This window comes from Rana temporaria, chromosome 1, assembly GCF_905171775.1.
Source record: "Rana temporaria chromosome 1, aRanTem1.1, whole genome shotgun sequence".
Classification (NCBI taxonomy): domain Eukaryota; kingdom Metazoa; phylum Chordata; class Amphibia; order Anura; family Ranidae; genus Rana; species Rana temporaria.
The window spans coordinates 482,937,179-482,963,497 of NC_053489.1; the positions used below are offsets into that span (position 1 = coordinate 482,937,179).

Consider the following 26,319-nt stretch of genomic DNA (forward strand, 5'->3'; position numbering starts at 1 on the left):
ATTAAAACGCCCCTGTCCCCAGTAGCTTGCGCTCAGAAGTGAACGCACACGCAAGTCCCGCCCACGTATGTAAACGTAGTTCAAACCACACATGTGAGGTGTCGCCACGTGCATTAGAGCGTGTGCAACAATTCTAGCACTAGACCTCGTCTGTAACTCTAAACTGGTAACCTGTAAAAAAATGTAAGCGTCGCCTATGGAGATTTTTAAGTAACGAAGTTTGGCGCCATTCCATTAATTGTGCGCAATTTTAAAGCATGACATGTTAAGTATCTATTTACTCGGCGTAACATCATCTTTCATATTTTACAAAAAAATTGGGCTAACTTTACGATTTTTAAATTTTTAAATTCATGAAACCATTTTTTCCAAAGAAAGGCGTTTGAAAAATGATTGCGCAAATACCGTGCAAGATAAAAAGTTACAATGACCGCCATTTTATTCCCTAGGATGTCTGCTAAAAAAAACATATATAATGTTTGGGGGTTCTAAGTAATTTTCCAGCAAAAGAATGATGATTTGTACATGTAGGAGAGAAGTGCCACGGTATGGAGGTGGGTAATAAAGCCAAACACAGAACAATGCTTTTCTTCCAGACCATGGAGCCGTCTGGAGGGGAAGGGGGGGGTTTAGCCTTAAGACAGGGCAGAAGACCCTCCATTGTGTAACTGATTCAAAGGAGAAATACTTCAGTATTCCAAGGTTCATGACAATACTCCCCCCTGGGAAATAGTCCAACAGCCACAGTGGGACCCCGAACGGGTCAACTTGTGAAAGTTGGAAAAGTAGTCTTAGGCCTTGTACAGACGACCGAACATGTCCGATGAAAACGGTCCGCGAACTGTTTTCATCGGACATGTCTGCTGGGAGGTTTTGGTCTGATGTGTGTACACACCATCAGACCAAAATCCCTGCGGACAGAGAACGCGGTGACGTAGAAGACACCGACATTCTCTGACACGGAAGTTCAATGCTTCCACGCATGCGTCGAATCAATTCGACACATGCGCGGGATTTCGGGCCGCTGGCTATACTTCATAACCAGCGGACATGTCCGATGAGTTGTACTAACCATCGGACATGTCCGACGGACATGGTTGCAGCGGACAAGTTTCTTAGCATGCTAAGAAACTTTTGTCCGCTGGAAACCTGTCCGCTAGGCCAGGAAACTGGTCCGCTAGGCCGTACACACGGTCGGACATGTCCGCGGAAACTGGTCCGCGGACCAGTTTCAGCAGACATGTTCGTCGCGTGTACGAGGCGTCAAGGTTCCTGGTCTGTCTGACAGGATAACCCATCCGCCTTTCTGTTTTGAGGCATTGGCCCATAATCGGAAGGCAAGAGGCTCGCATTCAGTCTTCTCCAAAAGCCTCTGTCCCGGCTAGGTCTGTCACAATTGTCTTCAGTTAGCTTTAGTTGCACACTGTGCAAAGGACACAGTACACTAACTGAAAATACTTGCAGCTCCCTGCCTGTGGCATTAGTATGAGAACACCAGCAATTGTAGTCAGGTAACTTTAGGTGCACACTGTGCAAAGGACACAGTACACTAACTGACAATACTTGCAGGTCCCTGCCTGTGGTATTAGTATGAGAACACCAGCAATTGTATTCAGGTAGCTTTAGTTGCACACTGTGCAGAGGACACAGTACACTAAGTGAAAATACTTGCAGATCAATGCCTGTGGTATTAGTATGAGAACACCAGCAATTGTATTCAGGTAGCTTTAGGTGCACACTGTGCAGAGGACACAGTACACTAACTGACAATACTTGCAGGTCCCTGCCTGTGGTATTAGTATTGAGTTGTTTATACATTTTGTCCTATCTTTTAAAATCAATAATAAACGGCCATGGCCAAATTATTTATCCAAGCCTGGTGTCTTGTGTATTTCTTAAATTAACTACTTAAGGACCAGCCGCCGCAGTTGTACTACGGCAATGCGGCGTCATTGTACGTCGGCTTGTACACAGTGATTTGCGAAGCACGCACGTGTCCACTGGCCAGTGGGGGAGCCAGTCCGTGGGTGGGGCGGACTTGATGCCTGCCGGCCACATGAAAACGTTTCTGCAGTGACAGAATGGGAATCTGCCTGTATAAACAAGGCAAATCTCTGTTCTGACAGGGGAGATCATACAGAGACTGTCTTTATGCTATGCAGGAAGACGGATGTGTGTGTTTACTCAGTCACACAGTTCCCCATACAGTTAGTAAACACATCTGCAGGGGACACATTTAATCCCTTAATCACCCCTGATGTTAACCCCTTCCCTGCCAGTGTAATTAGTACAATAACAGTGCATATTTTTAGCACTGATCCCTGTAAGAATGTCACTGGTTCCCCAAATAGTGTCAATATTGTCCGATCTGTCCGCCACAATGTCACAGTCCCGCTAAAAATCACTGATCGCCGTCATTACTAGTAAAAAATAAATAAATTATAAAAATGCAATAAATCTATCCCCTATTTTGTATATGTGATATCTTTGGTGCAAACCAATCTATATACGCTTATTGCGATATTTTTTTTTTTTTTTTTACCAAAAATATGTAGAACAATACATATTAGCCTGATGAAGAAATTAATTTTTAATATGTATTATAGCAAAAAGTGATCAAATACTACCAAAAGAAAGCTCTATTTGTGGGGAAAAAAGGACATACATTTTGTTTGGGTACAGTGTCGCATGACCGCACAATTGTCAGTTTAAGAGACGCAGTGCCATATCACAAAAAATGGCTTGGTCATTAAGGGGGGAAATCTTCCGGTCCTTAAGTGGTTAAGTTATGCCTTCCGGCCTGTTATCACATACAGCACATGCAGAGAGCACAGGAAGTTATCACAAGATGGTTATATTTTTTTTTTTTTTTGCAAAATTAGTCAGGTTGAAAAAAAAAAACATAAGTCCATCTTATAGTTCATCCAATTAAAAAAATATATAGAATAGAAAACCTTAATATATTACACATATACTGGGCCTGATTCATAGAGGATATACGCCGGCGTATTTTCAAATTTGCCGCGTCGTATCTTAATTTGAAATCCTCAAACCAAGATACGACGGTTTCTGGCTTCGATCCGACAGGCGTACGGCTTCGTACGCCTTCGGATCGTAGGTGTAATTCTTCGGCGCCCGCTGGGTGGAGTCCTCGTCGTTTTCCGCGCCTGGTATGCAAATTAGCTGTTTACGGCGATCCACGAAGGTACACGCGTTCGTCGCATTCGCTTACGTCGTCGCTAGTCGGCTTTTCCCATCGTAAAGTTACGAGTGCTATTTAGGTGGTGTAAAATTAGACCATCCATGTTAAAGTATGGCCGTCGTTCCCGCGTCGAATTTCAATTTGTTTTTCTTGCGTAAGTCGTCCGGGAATACAAAAAGACGTAACGCACGTCGCCGTTCAAAAAACACGGCAGGGCGCCGTAATTTCGCGCAAAGCACTGCGGGAAATTTCCTAACGGAGCATGCGCAGAACGTTCGGCTCGGGAGCGTGCCTAATTTAAATGATACACGCCCCATTTGAATTAGGCGGGCCTGCGCCAAACAGATTTACGCTACGCCGCTGCAAGTTTACAGGCAAGTGCTTTGTGAATCAAGCACTTGCGCTGAAAAGTTGCGGCGGTGTAACGTAAATGAGTTACGTTACGCCAGAGCGCAGGTCTCTGAATCTGGCCCACTGTATTTATTGGCGTATAACACTCACTTTTTTTACCCTGAAAATAGAGGGTAAACTGTGCCTGCATGTTATACGCAGGGGGCTACGTTTTCCCTGAAACTTCCCTCTAAGGCCCCGTACACACGATAGAATCCATCCGCTGAAAAATCTCAGCGGATCGGTTTCAGCGGATAGATTCTATGGTGTGTACATTCCTGCGGATATTTATCTGCGGAAAATTTCCCAATTCCAGCAGATAAAAATTTGTAGACATGTCTACAAATCTATCCGCTTGAATTGGCTCCCGCGGATCGATCCGGTGGTCTGTACAGATTCACCGGATCGATCCGCCCGAAGGGATCCCCCGCATGCGTCGTAATGATTCGACGCATGCGTGGAATTCCTTTTATGACAGCGTCGCGCACGTCGCCGCGTCATCATTGTGGCGACGGCGCGACATGTCATCGCGAGGGGATTTCGGCGCGGATTTCGATCCGATGGTGAGTACACTCCATCGGATCCAAATCCGTGGAAATCCTCGAGAGGATTTATCCGCGGATAAATCCTCTCGTGTGTACTAGGCCTTAAAGTTAGGGTGATTGTTATACGTCTGTGCGTGTTATACGCCGATAAATATGGTATTTATTTTAGAGAAAGGCAAAATAAACCTTATAAAGAAGCATGGGAAAAAAAAAAACTCTTCCTAATCCTCCAGAAGGCAATTGGATATTCCTTGGATCAACAATCTTTAGTATTACATATGAATGTTAATATCCAATTAAGTTTTGTTCATTCAGGAATACATCCAGCTTTTTTTTAAATATCTACTGAGCTGACCAGAAGTAGTTCTTGAGGAAACTTAATAGTCCACGTTTTACCAGCTCTTAGGCTTCATTTCCACTGGCGTTTTTACAGCCACTTTTCTGAGCGTTTTTTACAGCTTAAAAACGCCTGTCCATGTTATTCTATGGCATCATGCCCACATAGGCGTTTTTGAGCTGCAAATGGCATAGGCGTTTTTGAGCTGTAAAAAAAACGCAGGGCCAGGGCGTTCTGAAGCTCCAGAGTAGAGCTGTAAAAACGCCAGACGTTAAACGCATGAAAACGCTCAAAAACGCTAAAAAACGCTCAAAAACGCTACCGCGGCATTTTTTTTTTTTTACAAAATAAACATGGACAGGCGTTTTTAAGCTGTAAAAAAGGCTAACAACAGTGGCTGTAAAAACGCCAGTGGAAATGAAGCCTAATAATTGTGAAGAAACGTTTCCATATGTGGCAGTTAGGCCAGTTCACACCAGAATCATACAGGAACACGTTCCTGTGCAATTTATGTGTGTTCCCCTGCAGTGCAATTTGTAGTCCATTTAAATGGGCTGTAAATCGCACCGGAAGGTACAAAAAGTAGTGACTTCACCAAATCATATGTTACAGCAGTACCATGCAATCTGGGTTCTGCAAACGCACTGCGTTTGCGATCTATGTTTGAAGGGCCGTTAACAATGCATTATCACCTGCAGCAGATCGTAAAGGCAGTGCATTTTGAATGCTCGGGGGGGGGGGGTTAACGAGAACATGCCTTTCCTGCACCACGTTTCGGTCATTAATCTCTTTTCCTCCAGATGTAAGCAGTGCCCCCTTGTACTTTTTGATGACTTTAAATTCTGTTAAGCTAATCTTACATCGTTGTCAAGGTCCTTCATGTCTCTCAACAGTTTGGTTCTCCTCTGCGCTTTTTCCAGTTTCCCTATATCCTTTTTGTGAACTTGTGGCCAAAACTAAAAGTATTTTGCTTCCCGGCTGCCGCATCCTTGACAACCATGAGTCATCTGCTGTTATGCCGCGCACACGATCAGAAATTCCGACAAGAAAACCGTGGATTTTTTCTGACGGAATGTTGGCTCCAACTTGTGTTGCATACACACGGTCACACAAATCGGAAATTCCAACCGCCAAGAAGGCAGTGACGTACAAGACATACGACAAGCTGATATCAATGAAGTTCAATAGGCAGTTCGGCTCTTCTGCTTGATTCTGAGCATGCATGTTTTTTTTGCGCGTTGGAATTGCATACAGACGAGTGGATTTTCTGATAGTACCTTTTTCCGTCGGAAAAATAGAGAACCTGCTCTCAATCTTTTGTTAGCAGAAATTCCAAAAGCAAAAGTCAGATGGAGCATACACACGGTCGGTATTTCCGACCAAAAGCTCACATTGGACTTTTCGTGTGTACGCGGCATAAGTGGGATTCCCGGCTGATAGCAGGATATAAACAAACCAGTGCCAGCATTTCATTTTTTTTTAAAACAGCATTGGATTCCTCTAGGTTTGGTATGGACTTTAACCACTCAGGGACCTAACCTGTTTTTCAGACTCAGTGTTTACAAGTTAAAAACAATTTTTTGTGCTAGAAAATTACTTCGAACCCCCAAACATTATACATTTTTTTTCTAACACCCTAGAGAATAAAATGGAGGTCACTGCAATAGTTTTTGTCACACCGTATTTGCGCAGCGGTCTTAGGCCCCTTTCACACCTGCTTGCAGATGAAAAAGGGACATACATTGGTCCCTATGAGATTGCGGGTGTCAGCGGATGAACATCCGCTGACACCCAATCTCGTCCGCCTCCGCAATGATCCGATTCTGCAGACGGAAGAAAACCCTATTTTTCCTTCCGTCTGCGGATTGGATAAACACGGACATACGGTCCGTGTTCATCCGATCCCCCCATAGGGGAGAGCGGAGAAAAGACAGGGCGGTCCCTGCACAGTGTGCGGGGACCGCCCTGTCAACCGCCGGCTCAGCGGGGATCAATGGAGCGATCCCTGCTGAGCAAAGCGGAGCATACGGAGACGGATCATTACTGATACGCCCCGTGTGAAAGGGGCTTAACAAGCACACTTTTTTTAGAAGAAAAAATACTTTTTTAAATTAAAAAAATAAGACAACAGTAAAGTTAGCCCAATTTTTTTTATATTGTGAAAGATAATGTTACACTGAGTAAATTGATACCCAACATGTCACACTTCAAAATCGCGCCCCCCTCGCGGAATGGCATCAAACATTTACCCTTAAAAATCTCCATAGGCGAGATTTAAAAAATTCTACAGGTTGCATGTTTTGAGTTACAGAGGAGGTCTAACGATCGCGGCGATACCTCACATGTGTGGTTTGAACACATTTTTCATATGCGGGCGCTGTTCACGTATGCGTTCGCTTCTGCGTGTGAGATCGTCGGGACGGGGCACTTTAAAAAATGTTTTTTCTTATTTAATTAACTTTATTTTATTGATTTTAAAACAGTTTTTAAAAAATAAATATTTTGATCACTTTTATTCCTATTACAAGGAATGTAAACATCCCTTGTAATAGAAAAAAAGCATGACAGGTCCTCTTAAATATGAGATCTGGGGTCAAAAAGACTTCATATGTCATATTTGGACTTAAATGCAATTAAAAAAAAAAAAAACTAAATATTTTGTCATTTGAAAAAATGACAACAAAAAAAGTCCCTTTAAGACGTATGGGTGGAAGTGACGTTTTGACGTTGCTTCCGCCCTGCTATGGTATGGAGACGGGTGGGGGCCATCTAGCCCTCACTCGCATCCATACCCACCACAATAAAGGACCCTGGCTGGGGTGCAGCCGCAAGCTCATTTTAGCTTGCCTTCTGGTAAGCATACATCCCTATCAAAATTCATCGGTGGTGTTTTTTCTCAGCTTCACTAAATTGTCTTATTTTCATCTTCTCGTCACTTTGAGGACTGTTATGGACTTATATATAATTTCAATTTTTTGGCCTTACTAATATTGAATATCAATTTTTTCATGATATTAGCGCAACTTATTCCCCTCTTTTTTCACAAGAAAGGACCCGATCGCCTCCGCTGCTACCGACGGCTCCGTTAAGTGGTGGAGGGCGCGGTAGAGCGGCGGGAGAGGCTGCCGATAACAGTGATCAGCAACAAATCCGCCGGAGAGACCACCATTATCGTTAACAGAACCGTTAACGTAAGGGCGTATATAGTCGTGCGGCGGTCCTTAAGTGGTTAAGGGGAACCCCATGCCAAAATGTAAAAAAATAAATAAACGGCATGGGTCCCCCCCAAAATCCGAAGCAGACCCTTTTCCAAGCATGCAGCCTAGCAAGTCAGGAAAGGCGGGGGGAGGGGGTTGAGAGGGCACCCCTCTCCCTCTCCTGAACCATATTGGGTAACATGCCTTTAACATGGGGGGGTGCATTGGGGCAGGAGGGACTCCTCCCCAAAGCACCTTGTCGCCATGTTGATAGGGACAAGGAACTCTTCCCTACAACCCTGGGTGAGTTAACAAGGGGGCCCCCCAGATCCCCCCCCCCCCCCCCCCCATGTGACTGAGTATGGGGTATATTGTAGAGACTGTCTTTGACCTTTATTAAAAAACAAAACAAAAAAAAACAATGTCCCCCAAAGTAAATACAGCATTTATCACAATGAACACCATCACCACTGCTGACCCCCCCCCCCAAAAAAAACCTGCACTCATTGCTTGCCTCCCCATGTCTGACATGTCTGGTTCCCACAGGAGCAGTCAGTCCGTGGGTGCCTAGCAATGCTAAATATACAAAGGGGCAGAGTCACTCATTGTCACCTTGAACCTGCCCCTTTGTTTATTTAATGTCAGTGGGAACCAGACACCACTGACAGCAGATGAGTCATCTGTTGTAAAGGACACAGTGGCCGCGAGACTGCCCCGCTCCTTAGCAACCAGCTATTCTTCACACAGAATTCGGATCGGATCAATGTTTTCTATTCTATTCGAATTCAAATATATTCGAAAAGTTGGAATTCTTTGTTCGAAAATGGTTAAACGAAATAAAACTAAACGAATTCCGAAAAAAATCCACAACATTTAATTAGTAACCTAACGAATCTATGCGAAACAAAACTGATTGAATTTTTCAATTTTGCACATGTCTAATGCCCTCATACAAAGAGTTTTGTATTGCTGTAAAATGTGAAACCAGATCACAATAAATCATCTAATGAGCATCTCCAGGCTTTGGAGATGGACCTATAGAAGTCTTTGGCAGGCCATATATTATGCAATTTTCTTTCCCTCAACAGCAGTAAAGTTAGCCCATTTTTTTCTATATTAAAGGGTCACTAAAGGAAAAAAATGTTTTGCTGAAATGACTGTTTATTGGGTATAGAGACATACAAGTTAACTGATTCCTTTTAAAAATGATTAAAAATTGAATTTAATCTATCATATAATGTGCCTCTAGTTTCAATTTCGGTTTTAAAGGTACATACATGAAGTTCCGGGTGAGAGGTGAGTCGGGAAGACTCACAGAACAAAAACAAACAAATCCAGGGCAGTGTTTTGTTTTTAAAATGAATCTGATTGGTTCTGAGGAGTTTTAGACACACAGTAATGACAGCTTAGACCACCGTGAAAATCTCCCAGTACCATGGTTATAAGGCAGTGTTTCTCAATTCCAGTCCTCAGGCCCCCCCAACAGGTCCGGTTTTCAGGATTTCCCTCAGATGAAAAGGCTGTGGTGATTACTAAGGCAGTGAAACTGATCAAATCACCTGTGCAAAATAATGGAAATCCTGAAAACCTGACCTGTTGGGGGGGCCTGAGGACTGGAATTGAGAAACACTGTTATAAGGAAACAGACAACCAGGAAGTGTGGAGATCACAGCAGAATTACAGCTACTTCAAAGCAAAAACGAACAATGAGGACATGAAACCAGTACTGCAGTAAGGTAAAGGAAGCTATTTAGCTAAAAAAAAAAATCCTTTAGTGACCCTTTAAGAAAGATAAAGTTACGCAGAGTAAATTGATACCCAACATGTCACGCTTCAAAATTGTGCCCGCTCGTGGAATGGTGACAAACTTTGGCACTTAAAAGTCTCTATTGGCGACGTTTAAAAATGTATACAGGTTACCAGTTTTGGGTTACAGAGGAGGTCTAGTGGTAGAATAATTGCTCTCTCTTGAACGATCGTGGCGATACCTCACATGTGTGGTTTGAACACCATTTTCATATGTGGGCAGTGATTTTCAAAGCATGACAGGTCCTCTTAAATGAGAGATTTGGGGTCTCATATTTACACTTAGGGCCAGATTCTCAAAGAGATACGACGGTGTATCTCCTGATACACCGTCGTATCTCAGAGTAGCGTCGGTCGTATCTATGCGCCTGATTCATAGAATCAGTTACGCATAGATATGCCTAAGATCCGACAGGTGTAACTGTGTTACACCGTCGGATCTTAACTGCAATTTAAAAATGGCTGCTGGGGGCGTTCTCGCTGATTTACGGCGAGGATATGTAAATCAGCGAGATACGCCAATTCACGAACGTACGCGGGCCCGACGCAGTCACTTTACGTCATTTACGTAAGCGTTTTCCCGGCGTATACTTACCCCTGCTTCTATGAGGCGCAGCCAATGTTAAGTATGGCCGTCGTTCCCGCGTCGAATTTTGAAATTTTACGTCGTTTGCGTACGTCGATTCACAAACCCGCTGGACGCAAGTTACGCTCACGCCGAAACCAATGATGTCCTAGCGACGTCATTGGCAGCAATGCACGCCGGGAAAATTTCCAGACGGCGCATGCGCTATTCGATCGGCGTGGGGACGAGCATGAAAAAATGCTCTAGCAAAGCGCGGTGACGTACAACACGTACGACGACACTATAAAGGGGAAGTTCCATTCGGATGGCGCCACCCTTTGGGCTGCTTTTGCTGATTTCGTGTTAGTAAAAGTTATGTGAGAGACGATTCGCGCTTTTCAGTCTTCGTGCTTTTCAGTCTGTTACAGCGTGACGAATGTGCTATCTCCATTACAAACGCTAGTTTTACCAGAACGAGTGCTCCCGTCTCATAACTTGCTTCTGAGCATGCACGTTTTTTCCCCGTCGTTAAAGCCTACGCACGACCATTTTTCACGACGTGAAAAACGACAACATGAAAAACAGAGCATGTTCTAAATTTTTAATGGCCATTCTTCACGTCAAGAAAAATGCTCTGTCGCCTACACACGACCGTTTTTAATGACCTTTTAAAAAAATTGCATTTTTCACGTCATGAAAAACGGTCGCATAAGAATTGTAAAATGCAGTTCTACCATTCAAATCATTTCGTGAGCTTCAGCCTGTTTTCGGGTACTTTCACACTGGGGCGGTGCCGGTGTTTGCGGTAAAGCGGCGCTAGTTTTAGCAGCGCTTTACCGCTGTTTAGCGGCGCTACTCAGGCTGCTTTTAACCTCTGCTAGCGGCTGAAGAAAAGGGTTAATAGCGCACGTGTTGCAACGCTGCTGCCCATTCATTTAAATGGGCAGGGCAACTGATCATCACACAGATTGATGAAATGATTAATAGATCATTTATAGTAGATCGAATTTTCAATCAATACCATGATTATTGCATTGGTCAAAACTTTATTAGATAATAAATCTCTTGGTTGTGATTGCTTGTACCTAGCTGATTTAGAATCTGATACTTGTATGGCCATCTTTACCCTTATGAATGGTGCCAGTAAGCTGTGTGTCTTGTGTAGGCATGACCATGAAGCTGCCTTTGTTTACATACTCTTTTTCACTTCCTTGTTTATTAAACAGAAACTCCACCCCTGGAATAAGTCAGCATGGTAACCCCGCCCTGGTCAGGCACTAGTCATGACGCCACAGCAGAAGGAGGAAGCCAGTATCTATAATAAAGCCATTGCACCCAGCAATCTGCAGCACTCGGAAACATGGGGATGAATTGTGCATACAGCTGACTGCAGAGTTCAGCTACAAGTGGAAATCAGCTACACTGCTAGCAGATACAAGAGTCACTCTGCAGCTCTGGTTAAAGCCATGGCTATAGGATTGGATTCAGTATTAAGGTGTGCCAAGTGGTGGATGGTTTTGGGACTGCTGCAGGTTACGTGTGCCAGCTTGCTGGAACGTAATGCCAATGTACAGGTGTACAGCTTGAATGGGAAATGGGCTCTCCGTAATTCTAACAGCTCCATTACGTTATATGGTGAGGTGCCTGGCTGTGTGCACACTGCATTGTTCTCCTGGGGGCTCATAAAGGTATGGACTTTCTACTCCTATTCATTATTTCACTAAGGCAAAACTCTGAAAGAGAACATGAGAAGGTAGAAATACAGTTTCTTATATTGCTGATCTCCTTATGAAAATGCTAGTCCTCTGGCCACCGTACTTTCTGAGGGCCAGATTCACATCCAGCGGGCGCAACGTAACTTTTCTGATTTAAGTTACACCGCCGCAAATTACACAAGTTAGTGCCCGATCCACAAAGCACTTACCGTATTTATTCGAGTATAACGCGCACACGTGTATAACGCGCACCCCTAATTTTCGATTAAAAATCGGTATAAAATAATTTTAATTGACAAAAATCATTTATTGTATGTGCAGCCATGTCCCCCGTATGTGCAGCCATGTCCCCCGTATGTGCAGCCATGTCCCCCGTATGTGCAGCCATGTCCCCTGTATGTGCAGCCATGTCCCCCATATAACCAGCCATGTCCCCTGTATATGCAGCCACCTACTGTTAATCACTGCGGCGCGGGAACATTACAGACAGCGTTCGTTTGAACAGCTGTTTTCCCTGCCGCGCATAGACACTCCCCCTTGCTCGCGATTGGACAGATCCGTCCAAGGGGGAGTGTCTGCGCGGAGGGGAAAACAGCTATTCAAACAAAAGCTGTCTGTAATGTTCCCCGCGCTGCGGGGATTAACGTTGTAGCAGCGTTGATGTCGGTGGCGGGGGGAGGGGGGAAGTATTCTAGTATTAGCGGTAGTACGAGTACTCCCGCTAATACTCGGTTTCGGTCCCGCCACTGTCATCCCACCCCAGTCATCGTTTATAACGCGCACCCAAAACTTTGATTTTTTTTTTTTTTTGGTATAAAATTTTGCGCGTTATACTCGAATAAATACGGTACCTGGAAATTTGCGGCGGTGTATCCTAAATCAGTCCGGCGCAAGGCAGGCCAATTCAAATGGGGCGAGTCCCATTTAAATTAGGCGCGCTCCCGCGCCAGACGTACTGCGCATGCGCCCGACGCTGTTTTCCCGACGTGCTTTGCGCGAAGTTATGTTGCGCCGAGGTTTTGTGAATCGCGACGGGTAAAAAAGAGATGCGGCGGGGAAAAAAAATGTAAAAAAAAAAATTTGACAGCGACGCGGGAAAGACGGGTATACTTTTACATGGTGTACTAACTTTACACTTTGTAAAAGTAGCCCTATCTTTGCGACGGCAAACTAACATTTACGGCGAATTCACAAAGGGAAAAAGCTTTGTGGATCTCCGTAAGTGCTAATTTGCATACCCGACGCTGGATTACGACGAGAAATGCCCCCAGCGGCGGCAGCGGTACTGCATCCTAAGATCCGACAGTGTAAGTCCATTACACCTGTCGGATCTTAGGACTAGCTATGCGTAACTGATTCTATGAATCAGCCGCATAGTTAGAAACCGAGATACGACGGCGTATCAGTAGATACGCCGTCGTATCTCTTTTGTGAATCTGGCCCTGAGACACTGACAAAGATGAGCTTAGGCATCCTCCAAACTCCTATCAAGCCTAATGCCCTGTACACACGATCGGTTCATCCGATGAAAACGGTCTGATAGATTTTTTTTTTTCCATCAGATATCCGATGAAGCTGACTTTCATCAGTCGTGCCTACACACCATCAGTTAAAAAAACGATCGTGTCCAACGCGGTGATGTAAAACACAACGAAGTGCTGAGAAAAATGAAGTTTAATTGTTCAGAGCATGCGTCGATGTGATTCTGAGCATGCGTGGATTTTTAACCGATGGACGTGCCCACAGACGATTGTTTTTTTCTATCATTTTTTTTTAACCATCAGATAATTTTAAAACAAGTTCCTAGTTTTTTTCACCGATGGATAAAAAAAAACGATGGGGCCCACACACGATCGGTTTGTCTGATGAAAACGGTCCATCAGACGAACCGATCATGTGAACGCTGCATAACTCTAAAGTCATGAGTTTTTATTTTTACACACCAATGAGGTATGGCCGGGTCATTCCCACCCCGCAGCTCGCCTCTTTTATGTGAGCTGCAGTGGTGGAACGACCCGGCCCGCAGCTCACTGGCGTAAAAAAAAAATTTGCATAAGTGTAAACCCGGCCTAAATGAAACCTGTTTTAGATTTGAAGTTATATCTATTAAAGTGTTGCTGAACCCATAACAGTACATACAGTAAAGCATGCTTGTTATACTCACTGTGGAAACTAAGGGGTTAATCCTCTGCATTCTGTAAAAAAGGCAGTTTGATCCTGTATGCACAGATCCTCCTCTTCTCTTCTTCCACTGACTCCAGAACAGGTCTGAATAAAACAGAACTACTGGAGTCGTGCTGCACATGCTCAGTTTGGTGTGTATTGCTATATAGGTTTTAATTATTTATTTTTTGGGAGTGCATGTGATCAGCACAGGGCCAATCAGCTCTGTCCAGACAGAGGGTCAGGGGTCCTGCATTCTGATAGGATGGCTCTGTGCAGTATGAAAACTCCTACAAGCTTTAAGCAGGAACTGATAGAAGTCACAAGACTGCTGTATACTGCTGATGAGAAAAGGGATTTAGCAGTTTATATTTAATAAAACGATTGCATTCCCATGTTCTGTGTACTGTGGGAGACCAGATATTGTAAATGCTGAGTCCTGGGTTTAGTAACACTTTAAGTGGTAAAAAAGTGTAATGTGGGTAGGGCCACTGCTAGAAATCACGGGGGCCTACCGTGTTTCCCCGAAAATAAGCCTGGGTCTTATATTAATTATGCCAACAAAAGACACAGTAGGGCTTATTTTCAGGGTAGGTCTTCTCTCCCTCCCTGCCAGGAATCCCCAGTGTGAACTAAGTTAAAATGCTTGTACAATCCTACAATCCACTCTATTACAGTATTATATAATGTACAATGTGTGCGTTTCTGTAATATAATTGTGCCAAATACATTTGTTATAGCGCCGCTCTGCACTTCCGTTACCCGCCGCAGCTCTCTTCCCCGCAATTATATTACAGAAACACACACATTGTACATTATATACTACTGTAATATAGTGGATTATAGGATTTTACAAGCATTTTTAACTAGGGCTTATTTTCGGGGTAGGGCTTATATTGCAGCCTTCCTGGAAAATATCACTAGGTCTTATTTTCAGGGTAGGTCTTATTTTTGGGGAAACAGGGTATACAGCCTACCCAGTGCCCCCAACTCGACTCCACCCCTGACTTTGCTGACAAAATGCAGCTTTATCTTCAAGTGCATGTAAATGAGGCCTAAGGCTACCGGGCTTTTTTTCCCCAGAAAATAATGGCCCAGATTCACAAAGGACTTACGACGGCGTATCTCCTGATACGCCGTCGTAAGTTCGAATGTGAGGAGTCGCATCTATGCGCCTGATTCATAGAATCAGATACGCCTCACTGTTGCCAAGCTACGACTGACATAAGTCTCTTACGCCGTCGTATCTTGGGTGCATATTTACGCTGGCCGCAAGGGGCGATTCCGTAGATTTCCGCGTAGAATGTGCAAAAGAGGTAGATGCGCCGATTCACGAACGTACTTGCGCCTGCTACGCCGTTTCCGTTAGGCTTACGTCCGGCGTAAAGTTACCCCTGCTATATGAGGCGCAGCCAATGCAAAGTATGGACGTCGGAACAGCCGTCGAATTTTACGTCGTTGACGTAAGTCGTACGTGAATAGGGCTGTGCGTAAGTTGCGTTCACGTCGTAGGCAGTGTTCGACGTATCTTAGGCATTCTATCCGACGCATGCGCACTGGGATACGTCCACGGACGGCGCATGCGCCGTTCGTTCGGCCCCTCATTTGCATGGGGTCACGGCTCATTTTAATACAACACGCCCACCTCTTCCAAATTTGAATTACGCGGGCTTACGCCGGCCAATTTACGCTACGCCGCCTCAACTTATGGAGAAAGTGCTTTGTGAATACTGCACTTGCCTGTCTAAGTTGCGGCGTAGCGTAAATAGGATACGCTACGCCCGCACAAAGATACGCCCAGATACGTGAATCTGGCCCATAAGGTGCAGAAACTCTATTACGCCCCCATTGTACCACTAGCCATCAACATAATCAACACCCCCCCCCTTCAATGTGCTACATACAGAATGCGGAGTTCAGGTGTGCGCTACATACAGGGTTCGGCAGTTTATTGAAGAGTTCAGGAGGGTGCTATTTACAGAGTGCAGAGTTGAGCAATGCATCACACATGAAGTGCGGAGTTTGCGCAGTGCACCGTGAACAGAGTGCAGAGTTCAGGAGTGTGCTACGTACAAAGTGCAGAATGCAGCGGTCTTCTGTGCTAGGGACAGATTGAAGGGTTTAGGTGTGTGCACTGCACAGAGTGTACCATGTGCAGAGTTGAGTGTGCTATGTACAGGGTTGAGTAGTGCAGTAAGGCTAAGCGCAGAGTGCAGAGTTCAGTAGTGAACTTTGTGCAGTGTACAGGGTTCAGGAATGCACTGCATACACAGTACAAGGTTCAAAATTGTGCTAGGTACAGAATGCAGGGTTCAGGAGTACATTGCATTCAGAGTGCAGGGTTCAGGAGTGCATTACATTCAGAGTGCAGGGTTAAAGATCACACTACGTAAAGAGGGAAGGGATCAGGAGTGCGCTATGTACAAGGTGCAGCGTTCAGGAGGAGTGCATTACATTCAGAGTGCAGGATTGAGGATTGTGCTATGTATAGAGTGCCAGTGTGCATATCTCACAGGCCAGTTTACACCCCTCTTTTCCCTGTCTACTACACAGCACTGAAAAGAATGGACTGAACCTCACATGAAGTCAGGCTGCCACCGCAAGCTTCTGTTTTATAAGTGACTGTAGTGAGCGGCAATGCAGGATGTCATCGCCGATGGTTGCGGCTGAAAAAAAAAGAAGCAGTTATTAGTGCATTCAAAAACTTGAAGCTGCCAGCTGGCCAGGCCCCCCTGTCAAAGAGAAGGGGTTGTACCCCCTATTGGCGGCCCTGAATGTGGGTGAAGAGAAAAGCAAGTTGTGGGGATAATTTACTAAAACGGAGAGTGCAAAATCTGGTGCAGCTCTGCATGGAAACCAATGGGCTTCCACTTGTAAAGCATAATTGAACAAGCTGAAGTTAAAAGCTGATTGGCTACCATGCACAGCTGCACCGGATTTTGCACTCGCCAGCTTTTGTAAATTAACCCCTGTATGTTTTGAACACTGTTTTAGAACTGTAGTGTACAATATAATAGAATCAGTCAATTGCAATTGTAGTGCTGTGCCAAATAATTTTTTTTTTTAACTTTTAAAGGATCCTTACTTACGTTTCAATGATATTGCTTACAAATGGATCGCACATGAGGAATGGATATACAGCAAGGAGTTCACACTTTCTCCTAACATCAGGTACACATTATATAATAAAAGCCAAGTACAGTAAGGGCTCTTTCACACGGAGCGGACCGTTTCCGGGTCCGCTCCGTGTGTCTCCGTCGGCTCAGCGGGGATCCCCGCTCAGCTGTCGGCGGATAGGGCGGTCCCCGCACACAGTGCAGGGACCGCCCTGTCTCTGCTCCGCTGTCCCCTATGGGGAACCTGATGCAGACGGACCGTCTGTCCGTCTGCATCAGTTCCGCTCCGCCGAACGGAAGAAAAATAGGGTTACTTCCGTTCGGAAAAGCGGATCCCGACTGACGCGGACGCTAGCGGATGCTCCATCCGCTAACGAACGCGTCCCCATAGGGATTCATTACAAGTCCGTTAACGGACTTGTAATGAGCGGACGAACAGTCCGCTAGTGTGAAAGGACCCTAACTGTTTTTAAAGTGGGTATAGGGTTGGTAAACTGGGGTACAATTTCAATCTGACAATCACTTCTGACTTTATACTTTAATTCTATATATAGAACTTTAATTCTATATATAGAATAGATCATATTTTGTAGATGGATAAAATAAAAACATGTAAACAAACAAAATAGACAATGTGATTCCATGCCCCCTTATCGCACACAACTTTGACATGGTTTATAGATATCCTGTTTAAAGCCTAGTACACACCATTAGTTTTTTTAAACCCAGCCATTGGCTGAGAGCGCCGATCAGGTGCCGGATGGTCTCTGATTTTCTAGCATGCATATCCAGCAGAAACCAGCCGAACGCCTGCCCTCTTTTAGACTGGCTGCCATACACACGGGACAAATGTCGGACGGTTTTTATTTAACTGGCCGATGTAGCCCAACATTTAACCCGTGTGTACTAGGATTAAAGCTGAAAAATTGTTAGCAAGATTAACAGGGCAGGGAATAAATTTTAGTTATAAATACAAGATACAGAATAAGATAAATACAGATATGGGCATTTTCAAGGGGAGTACTGTGTGAGGTGTTAAATACCTGGAAGTATTAAACTTATACATGACTAAGCATGTATATACTTAAAGTGCATGAAGGTTAAAAACCTTCTGTGTGCTGCTGTCCCCACAGCCCCCCCTATGCTCCAGCGATGTGCACGAGAGTCTCAGCTGACCTGGTCTCTTTCTCCTCATTGGTTTAAACAATCACAGCTAGTGAGCGAATGAGGAGAGGGTAGGGCCGAACTGTGGCTCTGTGTCTTATGGACACATATCGGAAACAAGCCGCTTGCTATTAGGGGCACTGGTCAAGGGGCAGGACCCAGGAGCGCCAATTGGAGACAAGAGTAGAAGAGGATCAGGGCTGCTTTACGCAAAACCATTGCACAGAGCAGGTAAGTATAACATGTATGTTATTGTTTTAATTTGTTTTAAACAAACCTTTAGCATCACTTTAACTTGAAAAGAAAATGCCCCCGATGTTCGGCTGGCCGTAAAAGAATCATTATTTTTTTTTGTCCAACCGGTGGGTTGCATGGAAATAAAAATGACTTTATTCCTTAATCCACACACTCTAAGTGGATAGGGGGATCCCTCCCGCTGAGTCTTTGTATTCTGACAGTTAGGAGACCTCCCCACCATCAGAATACACTGATCAGCACCACCGACTTCAAACAGGCTAGTTGTGGACCTATATATGGATCAATATTCAAGCGATCCCTGCTGAACAGGCCAAATTTTGATCCATGTATGGTCAGCTTTAGGTTTACTTTAATTACTATAAATGTGTAGCGGTACCCCCATAGGGGCTGCTGAGCGATGTGGCCTACCTGTCACCCTGCCTAGCCCGGCATTCACTTCCAGTCACTCCAAGATGATGAACAAGTCCATCAGCTTTGTTTTTGTATTTTATTGAGGGATTAGAATTTGGATGGGGTAAAAAAATTCATGGAATGCCCAGAAAATGATTCTTGCATGGTATGGGACAATTTAGATACAGTCTAAAGCAAGTGTTATGCAGAAGGAGAATATCTCTCCTCCCTCCAGCACGATTCTTTAGGCTCAGCTAGCACATGGTTAGGTCTAACTCTGGTTTCAGCCAGGGCTTAGCAAAGTTCCTTATTACAGCCAGAGACCGTGGGGCCCCCTTAGTGTAGCTACAAAAATGGGATGAGTCTTTAGTGCTAGCTGACCTTTTTATTGGACTACTGATCCCAGTCAGCCCTTCCAGACCCTGACAGTTCTCCCAGGTACAGCAGCCTGAATTTGCCAGTAACATCACAATCTCTCCCACTGGCTCTATATCCATCTCCGACTGCCTCCCAGTTCTCCCTGGCATGCGTCTCCCAACTCTCCCGACGGTTGTGTTCCATTCCTTCACAGCTCTGAGCCCCTGGCCCAAGGTCAACCCCCCCCCCCAGACTGGGGGGCTCCCTCCAAGGCCCCGACAACCTAATACTCCATCTCCAGCTCTTGCACCTGAACAACTCCTCCCCAGCTGGGCTGACTCCTGGTATTTGTGGAATGCCCCCTGCCATTTCAGGTTGAGGATTGGTCAGGGCTCCTCAGACACACCAGACAACTCCACCTTTCTTCCACTCCTTCCTTCTAGAAGCAGGAGGGAGGTAACTGAAATATGAATTAGCTGTGAGTCTTCAGCCTACTCTAAACCACTCCCAGCCACAGATCAAAACAAACAGGCCTAGCTTTAAGCTAGGCCTGCCTAAATTTACCTGCACTGACACGAATCTCAACTCTAGCACCTACCTAGGTAGAGCGTGCTACAAATGTATCAGTGTTGAGGGACAGTTCAGAATCCATTAACCTTTATTTTGAGAAAAATATAACATTTCTTATTTTAACTCTCATTTTCAATTTCCTGCTTATTTCTCCTTTTACTGTATACTGGTCTTAACTATTTTTGAAACCATAGAAGGGAATGACGTATTTAGTTTAAAGCTTTTCGTGGAAGGAATTAAAGACTGTTTTTTGCTCCGTCCTTGACTGCAAAGTCCTTGCCATTTCTACTAACTGCTTCCATCATGCAGTGATAATTTCGGTTGTATCTTAGATTTACAGTTCGTCTCTACAGATGCAAATGTTCATGATCTAACTCATTCTTTAGAGAAGCAACTGATGAAAAATTTCAGGTACTAGTCATTTTTGTCACCCTCCTTGAAGTAAATGTGTATTGTATTTAACCTTCTAATGTCAAGAAGAGGCAAAACCTAAAATGAGTGAGCATCTTTACTTAAAACGTGGAAATATATTTTTGGTTGAGTTGTTCTTTTAATGGATAGCTTTACACGGTTTGTAGAACCAAACTAAGGATATGGCAAACGGTTGTGGTCAACCAGGGCAAGAGCAGACCCTGGGATTGTGGTTTCTGAAACTACCTATTTTACTACACACACTTTATATTGATAGTTAAACAAATGCAGCAAACCCTAAGGCCCCGTACACACGGTCGGACCAAACCGATGAGAATGAACCGAAGTTCAGTTTCATCGGACCAAACCGACCGTGTGTATAGGCCATCGGTCTGTTTTCCTTCGGTCCAAAATTTTAAAACATGCTTCAAAACCGAACCGATGGACCGCTGCCCGATCGGACCAAACCGATGGTTAGTACAGAAAAGCATTGGTTCAAAACCCGCGCATGCTCAGAATCAAGTCGACGCATGCTTGGAAGCATTGAACTTCGTTTTTTTTCAGCACGTCGTGTGTTTTACGTCACCGCGTTCTGACCCGATCGGATTTTGAACTGATGGTGTGTACACACATCAGACCATCAGGTCACTTCAGCGGTGAACCGATGAAAACGGTCCGTCGGACCATTCTCATCGGTTTTGTCCGACCGTGTGTACGCGGCCTAAGTGTCAGAGAAAAGCTGTGACATTGGATCAGATCACTTTAACAGGCCAATTCACCCCAAAGTAGTATTTCAGTTCTAGTCAGAATCTGATGAATTGGGTTACCTTTTGGCTTCTTATGCCTTCAAAGCTGACTATAAAATTTTATAGGACAATCTCTCTACCATAAATTAAATTCAATGTGAAAACCTCCCTAAACATTCCATTTCAATTTTGAATTCAGATTCAATTAGACCCTTCTTTTTCCATATTGTTTGGTTATGCCCTTCTCTCCAGGATGGAGGCTGTAGCGGACATTATTACTGTGTGTGGGTTAACTCTCAGATTGGATCCTAAGACATTGCTTCTGAACATTTTTGAGGGCCCTCCTATAGACAAATATGTAAAATAGTTTTTCTTACACGGCGCCTTCTATCCTTACAGGGAGATACCCCTCCGCTAGAAGTCTACTCGGCCCCCTACTGTGACGTCTTAGCATACTACCAATATTGCATTTTTGCCCCTATATAAGCTTACCTATCTTCAATTGTCCCCAAAAAAATTGTAAAATTTGGTCTACATGGATAAATTCCTGGGGTGCAGGTGTTGACCCGCCTTTGTAGCCGTGACGCAAACTGGCCTATCCTAGTTTTTATGATGCGGGCTCCTACCCTGTTTGAGTTTTTTTACCTTTCTCTGTCTTTTTTTTTTTCCTCTGGTTCCCTTCCCTTCTTCCTCCTCTCCTCCCTCTTCGAGCTTCCCTCCGCCACTGTTCTCTTCTCCACTCCTCTACTGTCTTGTTGTCCCCCTCTTCTTGGGTTAATCTGGGATTTTTTTTTCTCTCTTGAGGTATTGGAGTCCCCCTTAGAGGTCGTCCTTTACTTATTTAACTATTGCTGGATGATGCCTATGCTGTTTCTGCACTTTGGTGACTCTGTAGCTTTTGTACTTGATATTTGACAACTTGAGTGCTACGTACCTTGTTCATGTATCTGGAAGATTTTGTTAAAAAAAAAATATATAATCAGACACTTGCCTTACATGGTTGTTTTGTAGCGCTAAAGGAGTTTGTTCAGTTGAATTGTAACGTGTTTTCAGCATTGGGGACTGCTTCCCACCACTGTTTCTCCTCCTCAACCTTATGGGTTTTGGGCCTTTTACCTTAGGATGTTCCTACTCCCACTTTTATTTCCCATGGTGTACAAGGAAAAAAATAAATACATTCAATAGAACCTGGTGTGGCGGGGTCCCCTGTGCCAGCCCCCCTTCCCTTTTCCCTTATCGTCTTTCAGGACCGCACCTTGAGAGCATGGCTCCACCCACTTGACAGGAAATGCACCTCCACCAAACCTCTTAAAAGGGAGGCTCCTTCCACTTATCAGTCTGTGTTTCCTCCGGCGGTAACACATGTGGGGGTTAGGAGCTCTCTAGGTACTACCTGAGAGGTCTTATATCCCTACTCCACCTGTTTTTTTTCTTACCTCACAGAGTCTGTTCCTCCCATTCACTGGATAGAGAGTGCCTTGTGCATGGGCTCCTTCTCCCTCATCGGTGCTCAGTGAGTCAGGGACTGCTCCGGGATACTGCTCCTTGGCAAGGTAGAAGGCGCGGACATCTTTCTTTCTCGTACATCACGGGACACAGAGCGGCATATTCATTACTATGTGGTTATATGGAGTACCTTCAGGTGATGGACACTGGCAATCTCAAACAGGAAGTGCCCCTCCCTATATAACCCCCTCCCATAGGAGGAGTACCTCAGTTTTTTCGCCAGTGTCTTAGGTGTTGGTCATGGTTTAGCTTTGCCTCCACATCCTTGGGATCAAGGCAGGCTAACCGGATCTGTCCAACGGCCTCAGTGCTAAAGTGGACAGTATCCGGACCCCAAAGCCATGGGGTTTGCCCATAACGCTTCTCTTTTTAGAGAGCTGGACCCTGGGCCCAGGACTTAGAACCTTGGGCATCTAAAGCTCCTGTTTGCCAGGGTGCTATATGGGCCCAGGACAGTGGCTCCTTCATAGGAACCCAGGGCCTGAAGGTCTAGACGCCACCCACGGAGATGGGGGAAGATTGGACCTCTTGCTGTGCAAAAGTCCTGCGGCATGGAGCAGGTAAGTATTGGGGAGCCTGCGGAACTTGGTTCTTAGCAGATTCCCTGGAGGGAGGTGCACAGGGGGTTATGCCTGGGTATGCTCTGCATTGGCAAGGAATCACTATGTCTATGGTCAGACAGGATGATTCAAATCTTTTTCCCCCAGTGATAGGTGTCCTCCCTGGTAAGTGTTGTTTAGCTGGGTCTGCTGCGCTAGGTGTGGGATCTCTGTGAAATACAGGAGCCGTGTTTCCCATGCTAAGAGGAGGTCTGTGACCTACCTGAGGGCTTACCTGCCTGGGTGCTGCGCCGCTCCGTCCTCCTCCATGTGCGATGGCCCCCGCCGGCGCGCGCGCGCCCGAGATATGAACGTTTTTTCGCGCCATTGGCTGGGGTGGGGGCGCATCCCTGTGGGCGGCGATTTACATATAGGAAGGGGAGGCCCTTCCAGTAGCTGCCAAAAGCTCAGTGTCTTCCTGAGTTAGAGGAGGAGGACGCAGAGCGGAGCTCGCTGAGGACACCCAGTGGCGGAAGGAAAGATTACAGTCTTTTTCTAAAGAATAGACTGTCAAACCTACAGATAGGTTTCCTTTTCCTTTTTTTCAGCAGATGGCTATTGGCAATACTTATTATGAGACAGAGTATTTTTCTTTTCCTCTTCAAAAAAAAAAAAAAAAAAAAGATTATATATATATATATATATATATATATATATATATATATATATATATATATATATATATATATATATATATATATATATATATATATATATATATATATATATATATATATATATAGAAGAAAAAGGGAAAGTACTTCTGATCTCCCTTCTCAGTTTGGGCGTTAGTCTCTATCGTTCCCAAACCGGCAGATCCCCTTAGCTACGTCTGTGGCTGGGTGATAGCAGGTGTACCTCGGTATTGTACCATGGCTTCTGGGTCAGAGGGTACAAAGGGTGGGGATTCCCCCGCAAAATCCGAGGGCTCAGACACGGCTATCGGGCTGCTCTCCCCATAGGACATATCAGGGCACGCCCTGATGGGACCTGGGGGATCTGGTGCTGGGGCTGGTCCAGTTCAGTCCAACCCCGGCTTTGTCACTGAGAGGGTGCTTGCTGTTTCTTTAGGAGAACTAGAGAAAAGAATGGCAAAAATAATAGCTAAGGCTATATCGGGTAGAAAGCGGACTAGGTCTCCGTCACCCGAGCAGGAACCCTCAGACTCGGAGATCCTTTCCCTAGGGGAATTGGATAATCCTGACGTTTTGGACCAGGGTGGTTCAGAGATCGAGGATCCGGATACTGAGGAGTCTAGTTCAACCTCCCAAGGGGAAAGTTTGTGGGTTCAAGCTTTAACGGACATGGTCCATGAGGCATTTAAGTTACCCATACCAGAACCTCAAGTATCGGCGGTTTCAGCTTTAGGCTCATTAAGAGCGCCTCAAAGCAACGCAGTTTTTCCGGTCCATCCTCTACTCGAGGATGTCATATTTCAGGATTGGATCAAGCCAGATAGAGTCTTTTTACCACCTAAAAAATTCTCTGTTTTATATCCTATGGAGGAGAAATTCTCCAAAAGGTGGGCGCCCCCGGCGGTGGACGCAGCCATCTCCTGTGTGAACAGATCTTTAACTTGCCCTGTAGAAAACTTACAGGTGTTTAAGGATCCGGTTGATAAACGCTTGGAAACATTACTTAAGGCCTCCTTTACTTCAGCAGGGGCGATAGTTCAGCCCGCTGTGGCTGCTATTGGAGTTGCCCAAGCATTATCAGATAAGACTAAGCAAATGCTTAAACTTATCCCTGCCCAACAGGCAGAGGAATTTTCGGATATACCCAGGGCTATACGCTTTACGGTGGATGCTATCAAGGACTCCATCCAGCAGGCGTCACGTTTATCCTTATTTCTAATCCATATGAGAAGGCTCTTATGGTTGAAGAATTGGGAGGCTGAGCCCCCGTGCAAAAAACTCCTGGTAGGGTTTCCCTTCCATGGAGGACGTCTCTTCGGAGAAGATCTGGATAGATATATTCAGACTATATCAAGCGGCAAAAGCACTCTCTTGCCAGTCAAGAAGAAGGCCCGAGGGCCCGCATTTAAGCGCCAGCCCTCCCCGGGGCAGGGGCCCTCTAATACCAAACAGTATTGACGGCCTCCTGCAAGATCAGGATTTAACAATAAGCCGCAGGGCCAAGCCACGGGGGGCAAGAAGCAGTGGTACCGCAAGCCTGCGAAGCCAGCCCCCAAGTCGGCCTTATGAAGGGGCACCCCCACCCACGATGGTGGGGGGAAGGCTGCGTCTCTTTGCAGAGGTTTGGGAGGCCAGCATTCCTGACTGCTGGGTACGGTCTTCCGTGACCACGGGCTACAAACTAGAATTTCTAAAATTCCCTCCTCCTCATTACCAGGAGTCAAGAGTACCAGGCGACCCTGTGAAAAGAGCCGCATTGATGGCGGCATTGAATCATCTGCTATGCCAGAAGGTGATAGTAGAAGTACCAGTCCGGGAACAGGGATTGGGGTTCTACTCCAACCTGTTTATCATCCCAAAGCCCAACGGCGATGTCAGGCCAATCTTGGACTTAAAGGGAGTAAATGCGTACCTAAAGGTCCGCTCATTCCGGATGGAAACTATTCGGTCAGCTGTCGCCGTGCTCCAGAAGGACGACTTCATGGCGTCCATAGACATAAAGGATGCTTACCTTCATGTGCCAATTTTTCAGCCACATCAAGTATTTCTACGCTTCGCGGTGGCTCAGCGTCATTTCCAATTTGTGGCGCTCCCCTTCGGGTTGGCTACGGCCCCCCGGGTATTCACGAAGGTCCTAGCCCCAATCCTAGCCAATCTAAGGACCCAAGGGGTCACGGTCCTGGCTTACCTGGACGACCTCTTGGTCGTAGACCACTCGTCTCCTGGCCTGGAACGAGCAGTGGCCCTCACGGTTCAGTACCTCGAGAGGTTCGGCTGGGTCCTAAATCGAGACAAGTCAGCATTCCTGCCCACAAGGCAGCTGGAATATCTCGGCATGAGATTGGATACAGAACAACAAAAGGTGTTCCTACCCCTATTAAAGGTCAAGGCCATCAAGGAGCTAATACAAATAGTTCTAAGAAAGAAAAGGCCAACTGTTCGCCTATGTATGCGACTACTAGGCAAGATGGTGGCCACATTCGAGGCGGTTCCGTACGCTCAGAGCCACACTCGCATCCTGCAGGCAGCCATCCTGTCAGCATGGAGCAAGAGGCCTCAGGCCTTAAAAATTCCTTTGCCACTCTCACCAAGAGTGCGGCAAAGTCTATCTTGGTGGTTAAACCCTCAGAATCTCCTGAAGGGAAAG

General features: G+C 45.4%; 1 protein-coding gene across 2 annotated transcripts in view; it reads left to right on the plus strand.

Annotated features, from left to right (window-relative positions):
• The first annotated feature begins 11,306 nt into the window (after positions 1-11,306).
• MANBA (mannosidase beta) overlaps positions 11,307-26,319 on the plus strand; it is a 112,110-nt gene continuing 97,097 nt past the window's right edge. For both annotated transcript variants that reach the window (XM_040329898.1, XM_040329901.1), the window contains exons 1-2: positions 11,307-11,730; positions 16,997-17,091. In XM_040329898.1, coding sequence (XP_040185832.1) covers positions 11,509-11,730; positions 16,997-17,091 — 317 coding nt within the window. In that variant the 5' untranslated portion in view covers positions 11,307-11,508. The remainder of the gene's footprint in view (positions 11,731-16,996; positions 17,092-26,319) is intronic.